The sequence below is a fragment of the Chelon labrosus genome (assembly GCF_963514085.1).
Source record: "Chelon labrosus genome assembly, chromosome: 3".
In the NCBI taxonomy this organism is placed as follows: domain Eukaryota; kingdom Metazoa; phylum Chordata; class Actinopteri; order Mugiliformes; family Mugilidae; genus Chelon; species Chelon labrosus.
The window spans coordinates 21,378,010-21,395,732 of record NC_140339.1 but is presented as its reverse complement, the minus strand read 5'-3'; the positions used below and the strand labels follow the sequence as shown (position 1 = coordinate 21,395,732).

General features: G+C 44.3%; 1 protein-coding gene across 1 annotated transcript; it reads left to right on the top strand.

Annotated features, from left to right (window-relative positions):
• The first annotated feature begins 1,016 nt into the window (after positions 1-1,016).
• Positions 1,017-9,649, top strand: LOC311486207 (delta-like protein D). The gene is made up of 11 exons (XM_084541989.1): positions 1,017-1,539; positions 1,718-2,014; positions 2,727-2,787; positions 3,531-3,788; positions 5,200-5,260; positions 5,373-5,503; positions 5,613-5,782; positions 5,878-6,094; positions 6,199-6,375; positions 6,480-7,209; positions 7,329-9,649. The coding sequence occupies exons 1-11, from the start codon at positions 1,486-1,488 to the stop codon at positions 7,609-7,611; spliced, it is 2,439 nt and encodes an 812-aa protein (XP_084398115.1). The 5' UTR covers positions 1,017-1,485; the 3' UTR covers positions 7,612-9,649.
• The last annotated feature ends 8,074 nt before the right edge of the window (positions 9,650-17,723 follow it).

Genomic DNA, 17,723 nt, shown 5'->3' with positions numbered 1-17,723 from the left:
AGCCACGCGAGTGACACACCACCAAGTCTTTTTTTACTGCCTCTACCAAAGAGCAAGTAAGGGAAAAACACAGGCATGCGGTGAAAATGAGGTGTATTGGCCTGGATCCAGTGTGCGTAATTTGGTGCGTCTTTGCGCACTTTCAGAGAATGTTTTACTTTCGAGCACCCAAGACTGGTCTTTATCCATTTAATGTGATTCAAACTATAATTTAGCAGTATGAATAGAGTACATGTGGCAAGTGGTCGTATTTATTGGGGGAAAGGTGGTGCAGGGTAAATGAACGCATCTAATCTGAATCTTGACACGACAGTGATTTTATTAAACAATAGTGGGATAAAGGAAACTTGCTTGGCATTTTATTTATCATTTAATCAGCAGATCAAGGCACCGACAAAACAATCAGACTTGAGATAATACATTACTTTAAATTATTAGGGCTCACGTGGAGATATATGGTCTCGGAGCCAAGAAATAAAGATAAGGTAATAAGAACAGATCGACCCGTTGTCCGGGTGTGAACATGTGAAAACCACGGCAGGGGTAACACCATAGGAATTTGGCGGAGCAGATGGTCGTTGTAACGCAGTTGGGACGCCCGGCTGGCCGGCTGGCCATGCAGGACACAGGCAAGCCAAGGCTTTACCATAACCCCAGCTATGCGGAGCCACCGTCAGACTGGCTGCTGCATATATAAATCTTCTGATGGAGTGGAGGATTTCGAGCAGAGGTTAAAGAATTTGTCGGAATGTAAATGGGCCCTGTGTGTTGTGGAGGAGGGAGGCATCAGGGGAAGCAAGGGGTTGTTGCACATTTAACAGCTCACTAGCCATTTGGTCTGTCCCTTTGAGAGACAGAGAGGAGGGGGCGGGTTTAGAAAAGTTGTGTGCACCCCCCCTCCTCTTTCTTTGTGATGGCCCCGGGGCGGACTTGTGGTGGTGGTGAAGGGAGGGGAAGAAGAGGAGCAGAGGGGCTCATTTGCATCTTATTACCCTTCGCCTGCTGGCCCAGTATAAAACCCTGTGCGGGGCAGGAGACCCATCAGACATACGCACTGTTATACCAAGAGAAGGAGAGAGAGACCGAGACTTGTTTTCTGTTTTCAGGATCAGCATATCATGAGCAATCAAGTGGAAAAATAAACAAAGCAATCGAGAACTGCCTCTGCACCGACTGATTGGAATTAACACACATCTCCATCGGGAATTTCATTCACGCTTCTTCAAGGGGGATCCTTCTGCTGGGGATTACATTACACTGTAAAACTTTATTCTTTTTTTTTTTCACGCCTCGTATGGGAAAATAGAGGAGGAGAAGACAAGACGCACCAAAGGAAAAGTTTCACTTCATCTTCACTCCTGCGCGTCAAAAGCTCACATTGACTGTGACTCAACGGAAAGCTTTTAAAACTTTCTCCATGATTGTTTGAGCCGGGCTGCACGGACCTGTGGAGCTTTCACTGCTTGTTTTGGGGCTGTCAACACAATGGGACGCCTGTGTCTGCTCCTAGTTGTCAGTCTCTCCCTACTCACCTGCCAGGTAGGTTCAATGAAAAAATGGAGGGAATTAAAACGCACGTTGTGTTTGTCTGTATTTTTGGTTGCAAAAATTAGATACATTCCGCTTAACAACAATGCTCATAATTCCATAACCATCCAGAAGGGTACTTGCCTCATACACATTGAATTGACTGTGAGGGTGCGTCTGTGTGTTACAGGTTTTGTGCTCCGGGGTGTTTGAGCTGAAGCTGCAGGAGTTTCTCAACAAGAAGGGGATAGCGGGGAACGCCAACTGCTGCCCTGGAGGTTCCGCTCAGGCTCACCAGCAGTGTGAGTGCAAGACTTTCTTTCGAGTCTGTCTGAAGCATTATCAGGCCAGCGTCTCCCCCGAGCCTCCCTGCACCTATGGCGGAGCTGTGACTCCGGTGCTCGGCTCCAACTCCTTCCAGGTGCCAGAGACCAACGCCGACAGCTTCACCAACCCAATCCGCTTTAACTTCGGCTTCACATGGCCAGTGAGTATCTATAGACATCATATGAGAATGAATGTTTTTCACAATGTATCAATAACACAGTAATCCAAACTAATATCCACAGCCCGAAACACCTCCAAATGCGTAAAAATGTCTAACAGGTTTCATTTATGATATTAAATATAGTTTGATTTAATAACTTTAGATGATATTTGTGGCACACATTTTAAGAGGGCCAAAAAAACACGCGCTGGCCGTGAATGTATAGTCTTATTCCAGTGGGATGTATTATCTTCGATGAGTGCAAAACGCAACAGATGCTCCCAAACTCAACACTTGTGAGGGTCTTTGTCAGCAGTGTGTGAGAGGGGCTATTGTAGTATTTCTGTGCTCTTTGGTAGGATAAAACCGGGAGGGGAGGGTTGTGTGTGTGTGAGGAGGGGGGTGTTCCACCAAACGCTTCTCTCCTCCGACCAGCCGTGGTGGGAAATTTAACATCCTCTGAGTTGGCACATCATTGGCAGCGCAGCGTGAAATTCCGCCTCGTTTAGTTTTACGGCGGTGTCAGAGTGTGATAGTAGCAAGGGTGTGAAAAAGGAGCAGGTAGCAGGCCTTATTAGGCCCCTAATCAACACGGGAATTAGGCTGTGAAGTTTATTGGGAGGCCTCCTAATGGTCCTCTGCTGCTCCGCGAACAGGGAGGGAGGCCTCTAGGCAGAGCAGCTGTTGACTCTCTCTCTCTGTCTCTCCTCAGGGGACGTTTTCACTGATCATTGAAGCTCTGCACACTGACTCCCTGGACGACCTGACAACAGGTGGGTGATAGCCAGAGAAGGCAGCCGTGTAACTCAAAGACAGACCAGAAGGCTAACAGTGGCCTTGTTTTCTTGGAGTGGCTTGTTTTTCACTTAGTGTTCAGTCATTAGTGATAAACGGGACACATTAAGGTTGATTAATGTCTAGTATTTTTCTCTTTCAAATATTTTTTTTTTTTTCTGGCAATCACAAGTCTTAAAAGTATTCCTTCAAACCAGATGTTATTTAATTATAATAGCACCTGTGGTGTTCTGATTGTGGGCCCAGTTGTGCAGAGAAAGTGCAAATGTTTCATCAAGCTAAAAAAGTTAAAGCCCACGGCTGTGGTCAATGATGATAAGTTAAAACAAGTCCTAAAGTTTGTTAGTTAGCTGTCTCTATGCCTCCTATGATCGCTGCACAAAGGATGTATAACTGAGTGCAGAAGAGAGTGTGTGGAGCAGGTCGATATCATAGAACATCTGGTGGACAACACAACCTAAGTGGTGTAATCAGAGTTTACCAGAAAAGTATTTTTTTAATTCAGAAAACACAAAAAAATGTTTTGCTTTTGAAAGGACGGCAGCCTCCGAGCTTCCGATGTAAACCAAGGGAATATGACTGATAGTTTATTAAAATGTGTGTTTCTCTCCTAAAAACCTGTGCACGCCAAAGTGGTGATTGTTTACCAGAAAATCATGCCAAGCATTTAATCACAACAACTAACACAACAAGACCCATAACAAGTGATTTACTTTTACAGACAACCCAGAGCGTCTGATCAGCAGAGTTACCACTCAGCGTCACCTCACTGTGGGAGAAGAATGGTCCAAAGACATGCAGACGTCCAGCAGGACGGAGCTACGTTACTCCTACCGCTTCCTGTGTGACGAGCACTACTACGGAGACGGCTGCTCTGTCTTCTGCCGGCCCCGAGATGATGCTTTTGGACACTTCACCTGCGGCGAGCGTGGAGAGATCATATGCAACTCTGGCTGGAAGGGACAGTACTGCACTGAACGTGAGTGGGTTTTCTTATCAGACCCTCACTATCGTTTAGTCTGTGTGGAGCCATGTGAGGAGGGGTCATAAATAAGGGGAGATAAAAGGAACCGACATTTTTTCACCTGATAGTGCAGGAGTTAATATTTAAATCCACTGACAGCTGCTTGTAGGAGAGATAAGCTAAGGAGGTGGAACAGTCATTTGTACTAGGTGCTGATGTTTACACTGCCTCAGTACTACTGCAAGAATAATACATGTTCTCCTGAAATTGACTGGAATCACTAGCATCTTGAAAATAGTTTAACTGTCAAAACTAAAGAGGTAAAATACTTGAGTTTCTATGTTTATAAAACTAGTTTCCAAAGTGAATTTCCCCAACAGTCATTTGCCTCTGTTTATTGTTCAGGGACTTTTTCCATCTCATAATACGGGGCCCGTGTGCAACAGGCGTCAGTTAGTTATCCCATAGCACCAGAGGCCTCCATTCTAATGAGCCGCAGTGGCTCCTCAGTAATTCACACGCCGCGTGCCTTCCATTAGACCACTGGGGCCTCCTCGCCCCAAACCTCCTCCCCGATTGGCCAAGTGGGGGTCCTGTATTGTTGTGGCTCGGGCTGATGATTGGCCGAGCAGGGTTGTGTATTGTTGTGGAGGGGGCAGCTGCTCGGTGAGAGGAGACAATGGAGCAGCTGTCTGGTGGTTAGCTCCACACAGACCAGCTGGCCCTGGGGGACGGGGTGGGAGGGGGGGTTGAGGGGAGAAGGGAGGAGCAGAGGAGGGAAAGGAGAATCGAGGAGAGGAGAGGAAGAAGAGAAGAGGGGAAAGGAAGGGATAGGTGGATGGAAGAGGAAGGGAGGAGAGGAGGGTGAGAACGAGGAGGGAGGGGGGGAGAGAAGGAGAGAGGCCAAGGGTGAGAAATGGGACTTCTGACCCACAGTCAAGGGGAGAAAGGAGGCTTTGTGTGGGAGGCTTTTGTGTTGGGGAGCAACCATGTTAAAAGAAAGGGCTTGTTGACTGGTTCCACCGTTTGGTGACCAAAACTGTCGTAGCTCCGTGTTTGGCTCTCAAAGCTGAAAAGAAACCGTTACAGTAACTTTTGGAGTAATGGAAAAACTAACACAGGTCAACCTGTGGTCAAGAAAAATCCAGTGGCAGAGAAAACCCTCCTGATTTTATCTTCTGGAGTTACATCAGTTACTAAACACGGTCTGTTAGGTCTCTATGACTAAAAGATTAAAAGAAGAAAGAGAGAATAAAGAGAATGTAGACAGACAGCTGGACAGGTGTTGAACAGAGAGACAGACTGACTGAAAGATCCACAAACCAAGCAGCAGTTTAAAAAAGACACTGTGAATGGGATGTTGATGGAAGGGAAACTCAGTGGATTTCCCATTATTCACCTGGCACTCTTTGTTTCCTCTCTGCAGCTATCTGCCTTCCTGGTTGTGATGAAGAACATGGCTTCTGCGATAAACCAGGAGAGTGCAAGTAAGTCACGAAAAAAGAGTTGCCTTGATTTATAAATGTATAATTAAATGCAACAGTCATTCTTCCAAAGTTTTTGATATCGACAATATTAAAATTATTGTTGTGTTCCCAGGTGCCGTGTGGGCTTCAGCGGCCGTTACTGTGATGACTGTATCCGTTACCCAGGCTGCCTCCATGGCACTTGCCAACAACCTTGGCAGTGTAACTGCCAGGAGGGATGGGGTGGGCTCTTCTGCAACCAGGGTGAGTTAACTAACAGATGTTTGAGCCCCCATGGCGCACAGACAGCCTTTGTTGCTTCATATTTAAGCTGTATTGTTTGTTAAATGTTGTTTATTGTTGGTGTTTCCAGATCTGAACTACTGCACACATCACAAACCCTGTCTTAATGGAGCCACATGCACCAACACCGGCCAGGGCAGCTACACTTGCTCCTGCCTGCCTGGCTACACTGGCGCCAGCTGTGAGATCCAAGTCAATGAATGCTCTGGAAATCCCTGTCGCAATGGAGGCAGCTGCACTGTGAGTATGAAGTCAAAAGAAGAGAGAGAGATGGAGAGCTGAGGTATATATTCATGGCCTGTGTGTAACCACTGTTTACATTCTTCCTAATACAGGACAATGACAATGGCTATAAGTGCACCTGCCCACCTGGTTTCTATGGCAACAACTGTGAGTTAAGTGCCAGTACCTGTGCAGATGGGCCTTGCTTCAATGGTGGACGCTGCGTCGACAACCCTGAAGGTGGATACTTCTGCACGTGCCCGATGGGATATGCTGGCTTCAACTGCGAGAAGAAAATCGACCACTGCTCCTCCAACCCCTGTTTAAATGGTACATTGTCTTCTGTATTTTGAAATTTGTCTAAACCTACAATGAACCTGGAATGAAAATATTTGGAGACTAACCCTTTGTCTTAATCCCTGTCCCCTCTGCAGATGCAGAATGTGTGGATCTGGTGAACTCCTACCTCTGTCAGTGCCCTGAGAGATTTTCAGGTCCTAACTGTGAGGACAGCAGCAGCAGCATCTCTGGATACTGTCTGTCCTTCCCATGTCAGAATGGTGGGACGTGCCAGGAAGGAGTCAGCGGCTACACCTGTACCTGCCCTCCAGGTATGACAGCGCTCAACAGATTCCTTTATGTACATTTGTTGCCATGTGTAGCTTTGAATTCGATTTCTTGCATTAGACTTCATGAACTCAAATCCTTTTTTCAGGCTATACGGGAAAAAACTGCAGCTCCCCCATCTCCCGCTGCCATCACAACCCCTGCCACAATGGAGCCACATGCCATGAGCGCGGCGGCCGCTACGTGTGCGCCTGTGTGCCCGGTTACGGCGGTCACAACTGCCAGTTCCTCTTACCAGATGTCCCCGTGGGTCAGCCTGTTGTCGATGGACCGGATCGGCGATACTCTTTCTCAGAAGGTGAAAATGCAGAAGATGTGAGGGACGAAGACAACGGATTTCCATGGACAGCTGTGTGCGCCGGTGTCTTCCTCGTTCTTGTGATCCTGATCGGCTGCTCCGTGCTGGTGGTCTACGTTCGGGTCAAACTGCAGGAGCGACACAGTCACCACGGCGACAGCGTCCACAGTGACAGCCGCGAGACCATGAACAACCTGACGACCACCAACAACTGTCTCCGCAGTGACAAGGAACTGGGTGCTATGATGACAACGTCAATTAAAAACACCAACAAGAAGGCAGATTTCCACTCTGACCTTGCTGGATCTCTGGGCGGTCTCAGTGGAATCAGTGGGCTCAACGGGACCGAGAAGAACGGTTTTAAGACTCGTTACCCCAGTGTGGAGTACAACCTGGTCCATGAGCTCCGGCCTGAGGAGATGTCACTGTGCAAAGAAGAGGAGCACGATGAGCCGGAGGTCAAATGTGAAATGCTGGATGAGTCAGACACAGAAGAAAAATGCAGGAAGAGACAAAACAGGTACACAACTACTTACATATGTACACTGTGTGGCAACTTCTTAAGGTAGTTCAAATGCTGGTGTCATCGTGTGTGAAGGACAACATTTCCTAAACTTGTTTATGTTCTTTATCCAACAGTGACGCATCAGAAGAGAAAGAGGTGCTGGAGTCACCAGGCTGCGGCGAAGCAAAATATCAGTCATCCACTGATTTGAACTGTCAAGCAGCAAGTGATCTTAAATACCAGTCCACTAGTGACGTCAAATTCCAGTCAACCAGTGATGTTGAATACCACAGTCCCAGTGGCAGCCGGTACCAGTGTACCACAGACACCAAATACCAGTCTGTCTACGTCATGTCGGACCAGAAAGATGAATGTATCATCGCTACAGAGGTGAGCACTCAAATATGGAATCATTAGCCAAGAAGATAAATTAATGAACTTCTCTCAGTACTTGCATTAAAAAAAGTTCCAAATACTGACTTTGTTTTTCTTTTTGTATTATAGGTATGATATCAGTCAAGACCAGGTCAGATCAGTCTCATCTGGATGATGGCGGTCTGCACACACCAACCCTGAGCGGTAGAGCTCAACTTGTCTCCAGGAGGTTTTACTCCTGCTGTTTGCTGCTGTTCCCTGGGATTTACCAGAGGACTTTGAGCCAAGGTGCAGCGCAGAGTCAGCGCCTTCTTGGCGAGGACTTAGTACTACAGTAGTACTGAGGTTGAATTCTGGATATTGTTGGCCTTCTATGGATGTAGGTCTCATGCTGACCCAGTGCTATGGACAGACGGCATCATAGGACAGTGCTAGCACTCGTACAGACTTTGTACATAAACGGTGCTGACTGAGTACGCATGCAGTCAAGTGACGACTGCTGGAGAACTGATGAAGAGCTTGTTTGAAGTCTTCTACACTACAAGAAGAATTACTGCTTGCAACAGGAACTCGTCTCACAGTGGAGTATTGACTTGGATGTTGACCGATGATATTATAGTACCGTGGTGTACTGATTGAATGAACAGTGTAGTACCTTTGGAGTACCGAGGACTTGAAGTACTGATGTAGTACTGGTATGTGCTGTGGTTTTACCCAAATTGATATTGAATTAATTAAATAGTTTACGTCCTGTGCAGTGCTGCAGAGTAGAGCATGAAGCGGCAGAAACATTTGAAGTCCCCGTGCTGGTCGTCTCTTCGTTGTTTAGAATTCATTCATAAAATTTGAATTGGAGCTTACCCGACAAAACTTAAAAAATTAACAACAGTGGGACCTATCTAGAAGCTGAATAACTCTAACTCTGCAGCACTGACAGAGACAGCGTTGGCTGAGCTGGTTCTCAGCAGAAAATAGAGAACTGAATACTCCAGTAGTGACTGCAGATTGATCCAACATGGATACTGTTGGGCCATACTGGCCTTTGACCCCTGAAGGTTGTGATACACAGGGCAATGTTTTGGGCAGCGCATCTTAGGAAATACTTTCAGCATTGGAGGACAAATAAAGGAAAACAAATCATACCACAGTGAGGTTTAATTATCCATTCATCTGTGATTTCAGTAGTTCTGTGCTGAACTTCATTCGCTGCATATCCATTTACAGACATTTTTCCTGGAGTCAGTGAGATTAGCGTTGCATTAATCCTGCAGCAACTCAAAATTGACAGTGCGGTCTTTTTCCCTGACCTCTAATGATGCTGTTGTTTTCCAAGTAGGCTGAGCTATAAAAGACTAGTCTTAACTGCCAAGACCTCATTGCACTAAGGAGGTGTGTGTGTGTTTGTGTGTCTGTGTGAGTGAGTGAGTGAGTGTGTACAAAAGAGGTAAAGCCTGTGTATGGTGTCGATGTATGCACTGCCCACTCCCCTCACTCCCAGTCTTCCACTATTATCCAATTCAAGGACACCGTCTCCCCGCCTGCCGCTGGTTAGGATCATTTGTTTCTATTTTATTTGTTATCTAAAGAAAGATGTATTCTTTTAATTTAATTATGTAATTATTTGTGCTCCATTTTGTTGTGATGTTCCTGTTAAACCTGTTATAATTTAAGTTGGATTTTTTTATTTGGCAGATAATGTATGTATGTAAGTATGTATGTATGCATGTCTGTGTTAGGCACTTGAGACCACTGTGACTGTGTTGTATTTAAGAGAAAAGTCGTATGTACAGAGCCTGTCATTTTTATTACTGGGGGGAAAAAAAGCAATATTTTTCCAAAATAAAAAAAGGAATGAAATATAGAGCATGTGGTTTTGAATGACTTTACATCAATATGTGCTGGTTCTTCTTGACGTTACATACGTTTAAGGAAAAAACTGACTAATTTCAACGAACCTGGATCATCTTCCTGTTGTGTTCTTTACTTTAAAAGATGGCAAAACTAGATTAATGAAAGTAAAACTAAACTTTAACATCTAATTCAATCTGAGAGATTTGTTGTCACTAAGTGATAGTATTTGCATGTGTGTGTATGTGTGTGTGTGTGTTTGTCTGACGCAGCAGAAGACTGTCTCCTTGTGGAACCACTAAATGAGACAAAGACACACCCCATAATCATAGACCGCTTAGCTAGCCTCCTCTGAGGCCTGAGCCATCTCTTTGTGTGTATTTTTCTGTGTGTGTGTGTGATTATTTTTCTGTGCGTGTGTTCTAGGGAAGGAGAGACAGCGAAAGCATCCATATGCGCATGGTTGTGTGTGTTTATTTATATTAGTCTGTGCCTTAATGTGTTTGTGAATGAATCTCTTTCTATTTTGCATCAGCGCATGTGTGTGTGTGTGTGTGTGTGTAATTGTGTTTTAAGCAGAGGGGTATTTATAGCTGGAGAGAGAAACCACCACTCTGGATTTACTCCCGGTTGCCCCTGCCTGACTACTCTGTGTGTACAAGTGTGTGTGTGTGTGTGTGCATGCGTGTGTGTCATTTAGCGACCACTGGGAGCGCAGAAGTACTCATCAAAGAAACTCATCTGGCTTGCAGTCTTATATAAATACACACGCACACACAAGACGGTGAAATTTGATGACAGATGATCGGAAATCTGCTACAATTATAGAGAACAAACTCTATTAAGTGTCGACATGAAGCACGTTAACACACGCACGCACACACACACACCCAGAGGTCATGGCCTGACTGAGTGAATTTAGAGTGAAATAACGGAGTAGAAAGGAGGTCTACAGAAGTTAATGGTTAATTCATAGACTGATAAGAGAGTCACAGTATTTGTAAGTGGAGTATCTTTCACATCTCAACTGACTTCACACACTTCCCCTCCGATCGCACCAGTGACCTGCCTCTGGTTGTAGACTCAGTGACGGTTGCCCTTCCAAAGACTGCGACTGTGGCTGCTCTAAAAGTATTTGCTTGTATTACACCGGCAGCAGGCAGTTGTTAGCACATACCATGCTAAGCTTTTTAACTTAACTTTTTTTCAGTGCTACAATAGCTTTTCGCTGAGTTGGAAAATCACAGGAGACAGGCTTAAAGCTGGTCTTTTGTTGTTGTTAGACTGTCCTCCGGCCCCCGAACAGTCGCACACACTCGCGTCCTCCCTCTCTGCATCTCTCTGGTGTCAATAGTCAGACAAAGCCCTGGTCACTGGCTGCCATATGCTGCCCCGCTGCACATAAAGAACGGCACTCTTTGAACTTCAGAGGGGGAAATCGAAACTCCTTCATGGTCAGATTTATGGAGAAATGTATTCAAACAGTCGCATGTTCACTTTTCCTTGTCCCTATTTGGCACACAGCACTTCAGCCAAGAGGTGGATATAAGGCCTCATATTGTAGGATTTAGGACTTCCATAACTGGACAAACATTGATGATATTTAATGTCAAAGATACTAAGAAATGCAATATAAAATGTGAAAATGAATTTTTCAGCACAAATATACATATGTGTGTTGGATGATCTATTGGCTGTGTCATTTGCTCCTACTATCTCCTCTCATGCACTTTTGATTTTGACAGGGAGTAGGCAGGACCGTAGCTAATCCACAGAACAGGCAGTTTAAGTGTGTCTATGCTATAATCTGATTAATGTGTCCATTCATGAGTGCCTCTCCTCTCCTCGTATACATACATACACTATATTACCAAAAGTATTCGCTCACCTGCCTTTACTCATTCCATGAACTGAAGTGCCATCCCATTCCTAACTCATAGAATTCAATATGATGTCGGTCCACCTTTTGCAGCTATTACAGCTTCAACTCTTCTGGGAAGACTGTCCACAAGGTTGAGGAGAGTGTTTATAGGAATTTTTGACCATTCTTCCAAAAGCGCATTGGTGAGGTCACACACTGATGTTGGTCGAGAAGGCCTGGCTCTCAGTCTCCGCTCTAATTCATCCCAAAGGTGTTCTATCGGGTTCAGGTCAGGACTCTGTGCAGGCCAGTCAAGTTCATCCACACCAGACTCTGTCATCCACGTCTTTATGGACCTTGCTTTGTGCACTGGTGCACAGTCATGTTGGAAGAGGAAGGGGCCCGCTCCAAACTGTTCCCACAAGGTTGGGAGCATGGAATTGTCCAAAATGTTTTGGTATCCTGAAGCATTCAATGTTCCTTTCACTGGAACTAAGGGGCCAAGCCCAGCTCCTGAAAAACAACCCCATACCATAATTCCTCCTCCACCAAATTTCACAGTTGGCACAATGCAATCTGAAATGTACCGTTCTCCTGGCAACCTCCAAACCCAGACTCGTCCATCAGATTGCCAGATGGTAAAGCGTGATTCATCACTCCAGAGAACGCGTCTCCACTGCTCTAGAGGCCAGTGGCGGCGTGCTTTACACCATTGCATCCGACGCCTTGCATTGCACTTGGTGATGTGTGGCTTGGCTGCAGCTGCTCGGCCATGGAAACCCATTCCATGAAGCTCTCTGCGTACTGTACTTGGGCTAATCTGAAGGTCACATGAAGTTTGTAGCTCTGTAGCAATTGACTGTGCAGAAAGTCGGCGACCTCTTTGCACTATGCGCTTCAGCATCCGCTGACCCCTCTCCGTCACTTTACGTGGCCTACCACTTCGTGGCTGAGTTGCTGTTTTTCCCAAACGCTTCCATTTTGTTATAATAGAGCTGACAGTTGACTGTGGAATATTTAGGAGCGAGGAAATTTCACGACTGGATTTGTTGCACAAGTGGCATCCTATGACAGTTCCACGCTGGAATTCACTGAGCTCCTGAGAGCGGCCCATTCTTTCACAAATGTCTTGTTTCACAGTCTGCATGCCTGAGTGCTTGAATTTATACACCTGGGGCCAGGCCAAGTGATTAGAACACCTGATTCTGATCATTTGAATGGGTGAGCGAATACTTTTGGTAATATAGTGTATATATGTGTGTGTGTGTGTTTGCGTGCTGACAAAAGTAGGAAGGGAGGAAAAAAAGGCTCACAATTGGCCACTGACCCTTTTTTTTGTCCGTCACCTGTCACACACAAAGAGCACTTTGGACCAGGACAAACTGGCCGAAGGTGCCAGTAGAGAATTCTAGTCGCTTCCCATCTCACGCTGTCCCCCTTCATACCCTGCCATCTCTCTAATAAAGACATAAACATGAAGCCAATATGCAGCTATGCAAATGTTTTAGCCACCATTAGGTCCTCACTGATGGCTTGATATCATCAAGGAGGCGGTTCCAAATTATTTTAAATTGATTCTGCAGCCTGATAACAAGCCCAAACATACAGATTTACTACCTAGACTTATAAAGGTGGTCATAAAGTTTCGGTTCAGAACAAGGTGCCCAGCAACAGATCATATGAATCCACAGGGGGGTATTACAGCAAGATACAGAATCAAATGAAACGAAGTGAATCCGCATACGAAGTGGAAGTGTGCTTGGAACATCCCGCATGCCAATTACCTCAAATAATGTGTGCAAGTGAACCTCGGAGACCTGTTTCAGAGGCAAGTGTGCTCACACCAACTGTTTTTCTGCACTTTAACTGATACATTAAAACATATTTCTGAAAGCATAATTACTTTATAATTTTTTAAAACCTTTGCACATTGAATCATGTAAAGAATTTATTTTGGGGAACACATATCTATTAACTTTCATCTATATTAGAGGACAGGATCATTTTGCTCACTGCAGATTTTTCCTCAACCTACAGGAGCCTGAAAGATACCAACTTTCCAGTAAAGCGATATTAGATTTGGATCCATACATACGGACAATGTAATAATGTGTTTGAGAATCTCCTCTGGGTTTTCCATAAATGTAAGTACAGACTGTAACTAGTAGAATTAGTAAGATGAGGAATACACTGTTGTATCCAACTTACTTTTTTCATGGACATGTTTCTTTCCTTGAGTTTCACCAAGATGCTTGATTTCTGAACATCTAGATTCATGTTTTATTTGCTTATTTACAAAGCATTTAAATGCCACTTGATCACTAAATACATAAGATAAATCTGTATATTCTTCCAAGATATTCATTTATTAAAACGCAACGCAAACGTCAAGCCTTTGCTCCCTCTCCCTGTCGTCATGTTTTTGCTGATTTCAAGAGGCAGCATCATAACAGTGACCAAATGACTTCACACCCCTCTCCACTCTGTCTATTATTAGCATTTCAATTTGTCACCAGTGCAAATCCCCACACACACTGAGCATCACTGACCAGAGATTTTTGGGCTAAATCTTGTGGGAAAACAGAGATTTCTCTCTCAGCCATCCTCCATTGTTGAATTTGAACAAACGAAGTGACCACAGCAGCCCGAGTCACACAATGACAGACAGCTTATTCAGCTACTTCATCTGTCGCAGCTCCCCAGGGACCAGGCTCTGATCTTTTCCCAGAGCTCCATCTTTCTCTCTTTCACTCACTTCACCCCCTCTTTCTTCCTCTTTTCCTGATTGTCTCTCTCTGACTCTGCTAATATTTGCAAAACATGACTCTAATATACTCCCCCCCCCTCGCCTTTTCTTTTAACGTTCATAATTAGATTTTTTAACTCATAGTTTCGGGACGCTAGTGGAAGCGGAAAGCAACTAAAACAACGTCTTGGTTGTCTTTGAGATCATTGTTTTTGTTTGTATTTTGTTTATTGTCGTCTCTCCCTGGGGGTTGAAGCGGTTGTAAAGATAGAGTCATTCCTTCAGAGACACCAGCTCCCATCAGCACCTTCTGGTCATTACTGGTGCATCGTGGGAACAGCTTGGCGAGGACAATGATTGGCTAGAACAATGAAGCTGGGGGGCAACACAAAGGACACGCCCACTGCATGATGGGAAAGAGCAGCAGAGGAAGCAGATGTTGCCACTGAGGACACACAGGAGGGGAGAGAGAGAGAGAGAAAGAGAGAGAGAGACTTGGCAGATGTCTCTCTCTCTCTCTCTCTCTCTCTGATCACTTTGAATAGTATTCAACTCTTTAGCAGCAGGTGAGAAGACACAGCAGCTTTACCTGATACAATGATGCTACTTTATTCAACAGGGTATCATCCAGAGCACGGCAGGCTGTTGTACTTAAATTATATCTCACATTGAGACGGGACATGAGTTACTTTGAGGGTAAAGGCTGATGAAAGAAATGCTTCCCGATCAGAGCACACAGACTCACAGAAATGGGTTTAACAATGTCTGCGAGAAGGAAAATGATTTGAATCGTACGCATCAGGATCTGTGCTCTCCAGTACTGTGATCAAAACGAAGGCCGTGTGAGATGGCTGGGCTGTAAACATGTTGGTATAAGACTAGAAAGACTGACTTGAAAAACAGAATTACGGCAAACTCACGACTCAGACTGAACCTCACGAGAAGTGATCGGTAAAATTTACTTGAGTGTCACTGTTTAGATGGCAAACAAAACTTCATGTGGTACAGTAAAGGAATCGATGCTTTCATTTCTTCTCGGTCATTACATGCAGTACGATTTCTGCGTGCCTCAATCTAATTGCAGAATAGTTAGGATTCTGGTTAACACTCAAAACTGCACAGGATAAAAAAATAAAGGGACCTCAACAAACTTTAGATCAAAGGTCAAACCACGAAGATAATTTAACACGGTGAGAGCTGAGGCTTGCATTGATTCATATTAGCTTTTGTTGCTGTTATCTAATATTTTTATCAAAATATCAAAAAAAAAAAATTGAAACCAGGACAACTAGACACTTTCCACAAGCCCCGGCTTTTTCATTTATTTTTTTGGGATATACTATGTGGATGGACATCTTACATGTTGCCTTATTTCATAAATTTCACCACTCTTGTTTTTATGTGTTTCTCTAACACAGTCTCTTTATGTAATTCAGGGTCTGAAGACATTTGTGCATCTCATCATAAAGTCAATTTCCATCAACGGTCGTTTGCTGGTTCAGTTATTACGCAGCAGTCACACTTGGTTTGTCAGTTCATGGGAATATGTTCTCCTTTTCAATGTGGCCATTCATGACGGCCAGACAAATAAGACAGCAACTTCACACAATAATACTTGCCAATTCATCCCATGAAGACAAAAAAGAGAACAGCTGATGGGAACAAATCCTCTCGTGTTCACTCACGGTGCCACGAGGGAGCAGTCATTGCTTAAAGCAAAAAAGCGATTGAGACGTCACCGGGTTGGCATATTTGATGAACAAAAATTTGGGCGGCCAGGTCTGAGCCGCTGAGACTCAGCTAAAGTGTGCTCTGGGATATTCCTGTGATTAAGCGCTGTGCCTGTGTGTATATGGTCTTTGTCTTCATGTGTGTGGTGTGTATGTGTGGGAATGGGCCCTGGTCTGACTTGTTGATTAATGGCCAGTGTGTGTATGTGTGAAAACGCTCCCGGTCCTGTTTCCATGCTAATGAGTAGCAGCAGATGGGAGAGAGGAGGTCGGACCAACAATGAACAAACGCACCAGCAGCCGTACAACTTAAAAAGACCAAACAGACCCTCCTGTATGGTGTGTTTATGGTGTTTCCTCGCAGACAAACACTGATATTATGACTTTTTTCCACATTGGTTGGACCGAGTCATTGTTTAGATATGTTAACAACAAGCAGGACTCTGCAGTAAATTGCTAATAGACTTTTATATTAACTTCTGTGAAGCACAAGCCTGCAATGAGCAACCCATAATAACAAAGTTAATCGGCCTTAGGAAGCACACAAGGCAACGTTTCTGTGCACAAGAACATATTTACAACCTTTTGACATTTCAGCGTCCCATAAAGATCTTGGCTTGCACAGCATTGTGCACTTAATAAAAACAGGTTAATTTCCCCGTTTAGATGCATGCAGCTTTTTTTTTTTTTTTCTCGTGAAACAAGGAAACAATAGTTTGGCTTGGTCCCAGGCCCACACAAGGTTTCTTCATCAAAGTTGAGAGTTCAGTATTTGGATGTATGGTTACCTAGCAACACATCCAAACAAAATCTATCATTCTGAAATTAAAAACACATTTGTATGTCATAAAGTATCGGGGGTGAAGGGTTAAGCTGACAGAGGAACTAAAATGTTAAGAGCCTCCTTAAGAAATAAGATCCACACTTTTTAATTTGGCAGTATTACCCTGATACATCAACTCACTGATTAATGGCTGAATAAATGATTTGATAGATGATTGATGACAGGAATATTGGAAAGTAGACTGAATGTAGCTGGCTGACAGACAATAGTAGTATGATAGGATGAGCAAAACATACACTGTGCTCTCATGTTATCAAGGATGTGAGAGAAAGTTGAGCTCAGCTTTAGCTAAATATTTGTTGTTCATTGTGGTATATTCCTTCCTCAATGTAGAGGCATTTTTTCCGACTGTAACATTGCTGCATAGAAGCACCAATATTGTAAAAAAATTTTGCTATAATCCTCTCTCTCTCTCCAACGAAAGTCATAAGCAATGTGCTGTGATAACAAAATGTGTTATTCCCGTAACTGTTACTTATGTGCAAGAGCTGTTATACAAAGGGCAATAGGGCCTCTCTACGCCACATGTGCACAGGACCCAAATATGTACAATACACTGTATATGCACCTCTATGAAACACAACGTATCTTTTTGTTGAAGTGACACCATTCATTTCCTTGATACATTTAAATCTGCTTACCTATAGAAAGCACAGATGGTGTAAGTTGTTCCTGGTGAAATTTGCACTAGCATCACTAGCAAGTCATTGAAGACTGGGCTGGGAGTGATGTGAAGGACTACAGGCCGGGGACCTCCTCATCCAGGTGAGCTCTTAGGGCACCCCGGCTATTGCTACGACAACCTATTCCAGTGCAGATCTGTCAGAAGCTGAAGATGCTGAACACAAGGTGGGGTACAAATGTGGTGGACAGTTCAACAAGGTACTGAGCTCTTCCAAAGTCATCTCCACACACATCTACATCTGAACCTTCTCTATATTAGGTTAGCATAGATGTGGCCGAAAATAAGACAAGCTTGCTCAGTTTGTCCGTCCCCAGGATTCAGCTGCACTTTAGAGTAAAACCTAAATTTCTTTCTCCTGAGAAAGTATGTTCACTGCATGTTTACATACACTGTGTGCATGTGGTTGCATGTGTGTGTGTGCTGAGGAGAGGCATTTGTGC

What these genes read in the sequence shown, in the direction of transcription:
- LOC311486207 (XM_084541989.1), top strand. Translation starts at nt 1,486, where the DNA reads ATGGGACGCCTGTGTCTGCTCCTAGTTGTCAGTCTCTCCCTACTCACC. An exon ending in GGGACAGTACTGCACTGAAC is followed by an intron (nt 3,789 to 5,199) that starts GTGAGTGGGTTT and finishes TCCTCTCTGCAG; the next exon opens with CTATCTGCCTTCCTGGTTGT. An exon ending in CACCTGTACCTGCCCTCCAG is followed by an intron (nt 6,376 to 6,479) that starts GTATGACAGCGC and finishes TCCTTTTTTCAG; the next exon opens with GCTATACGGGAAAAAACTGC.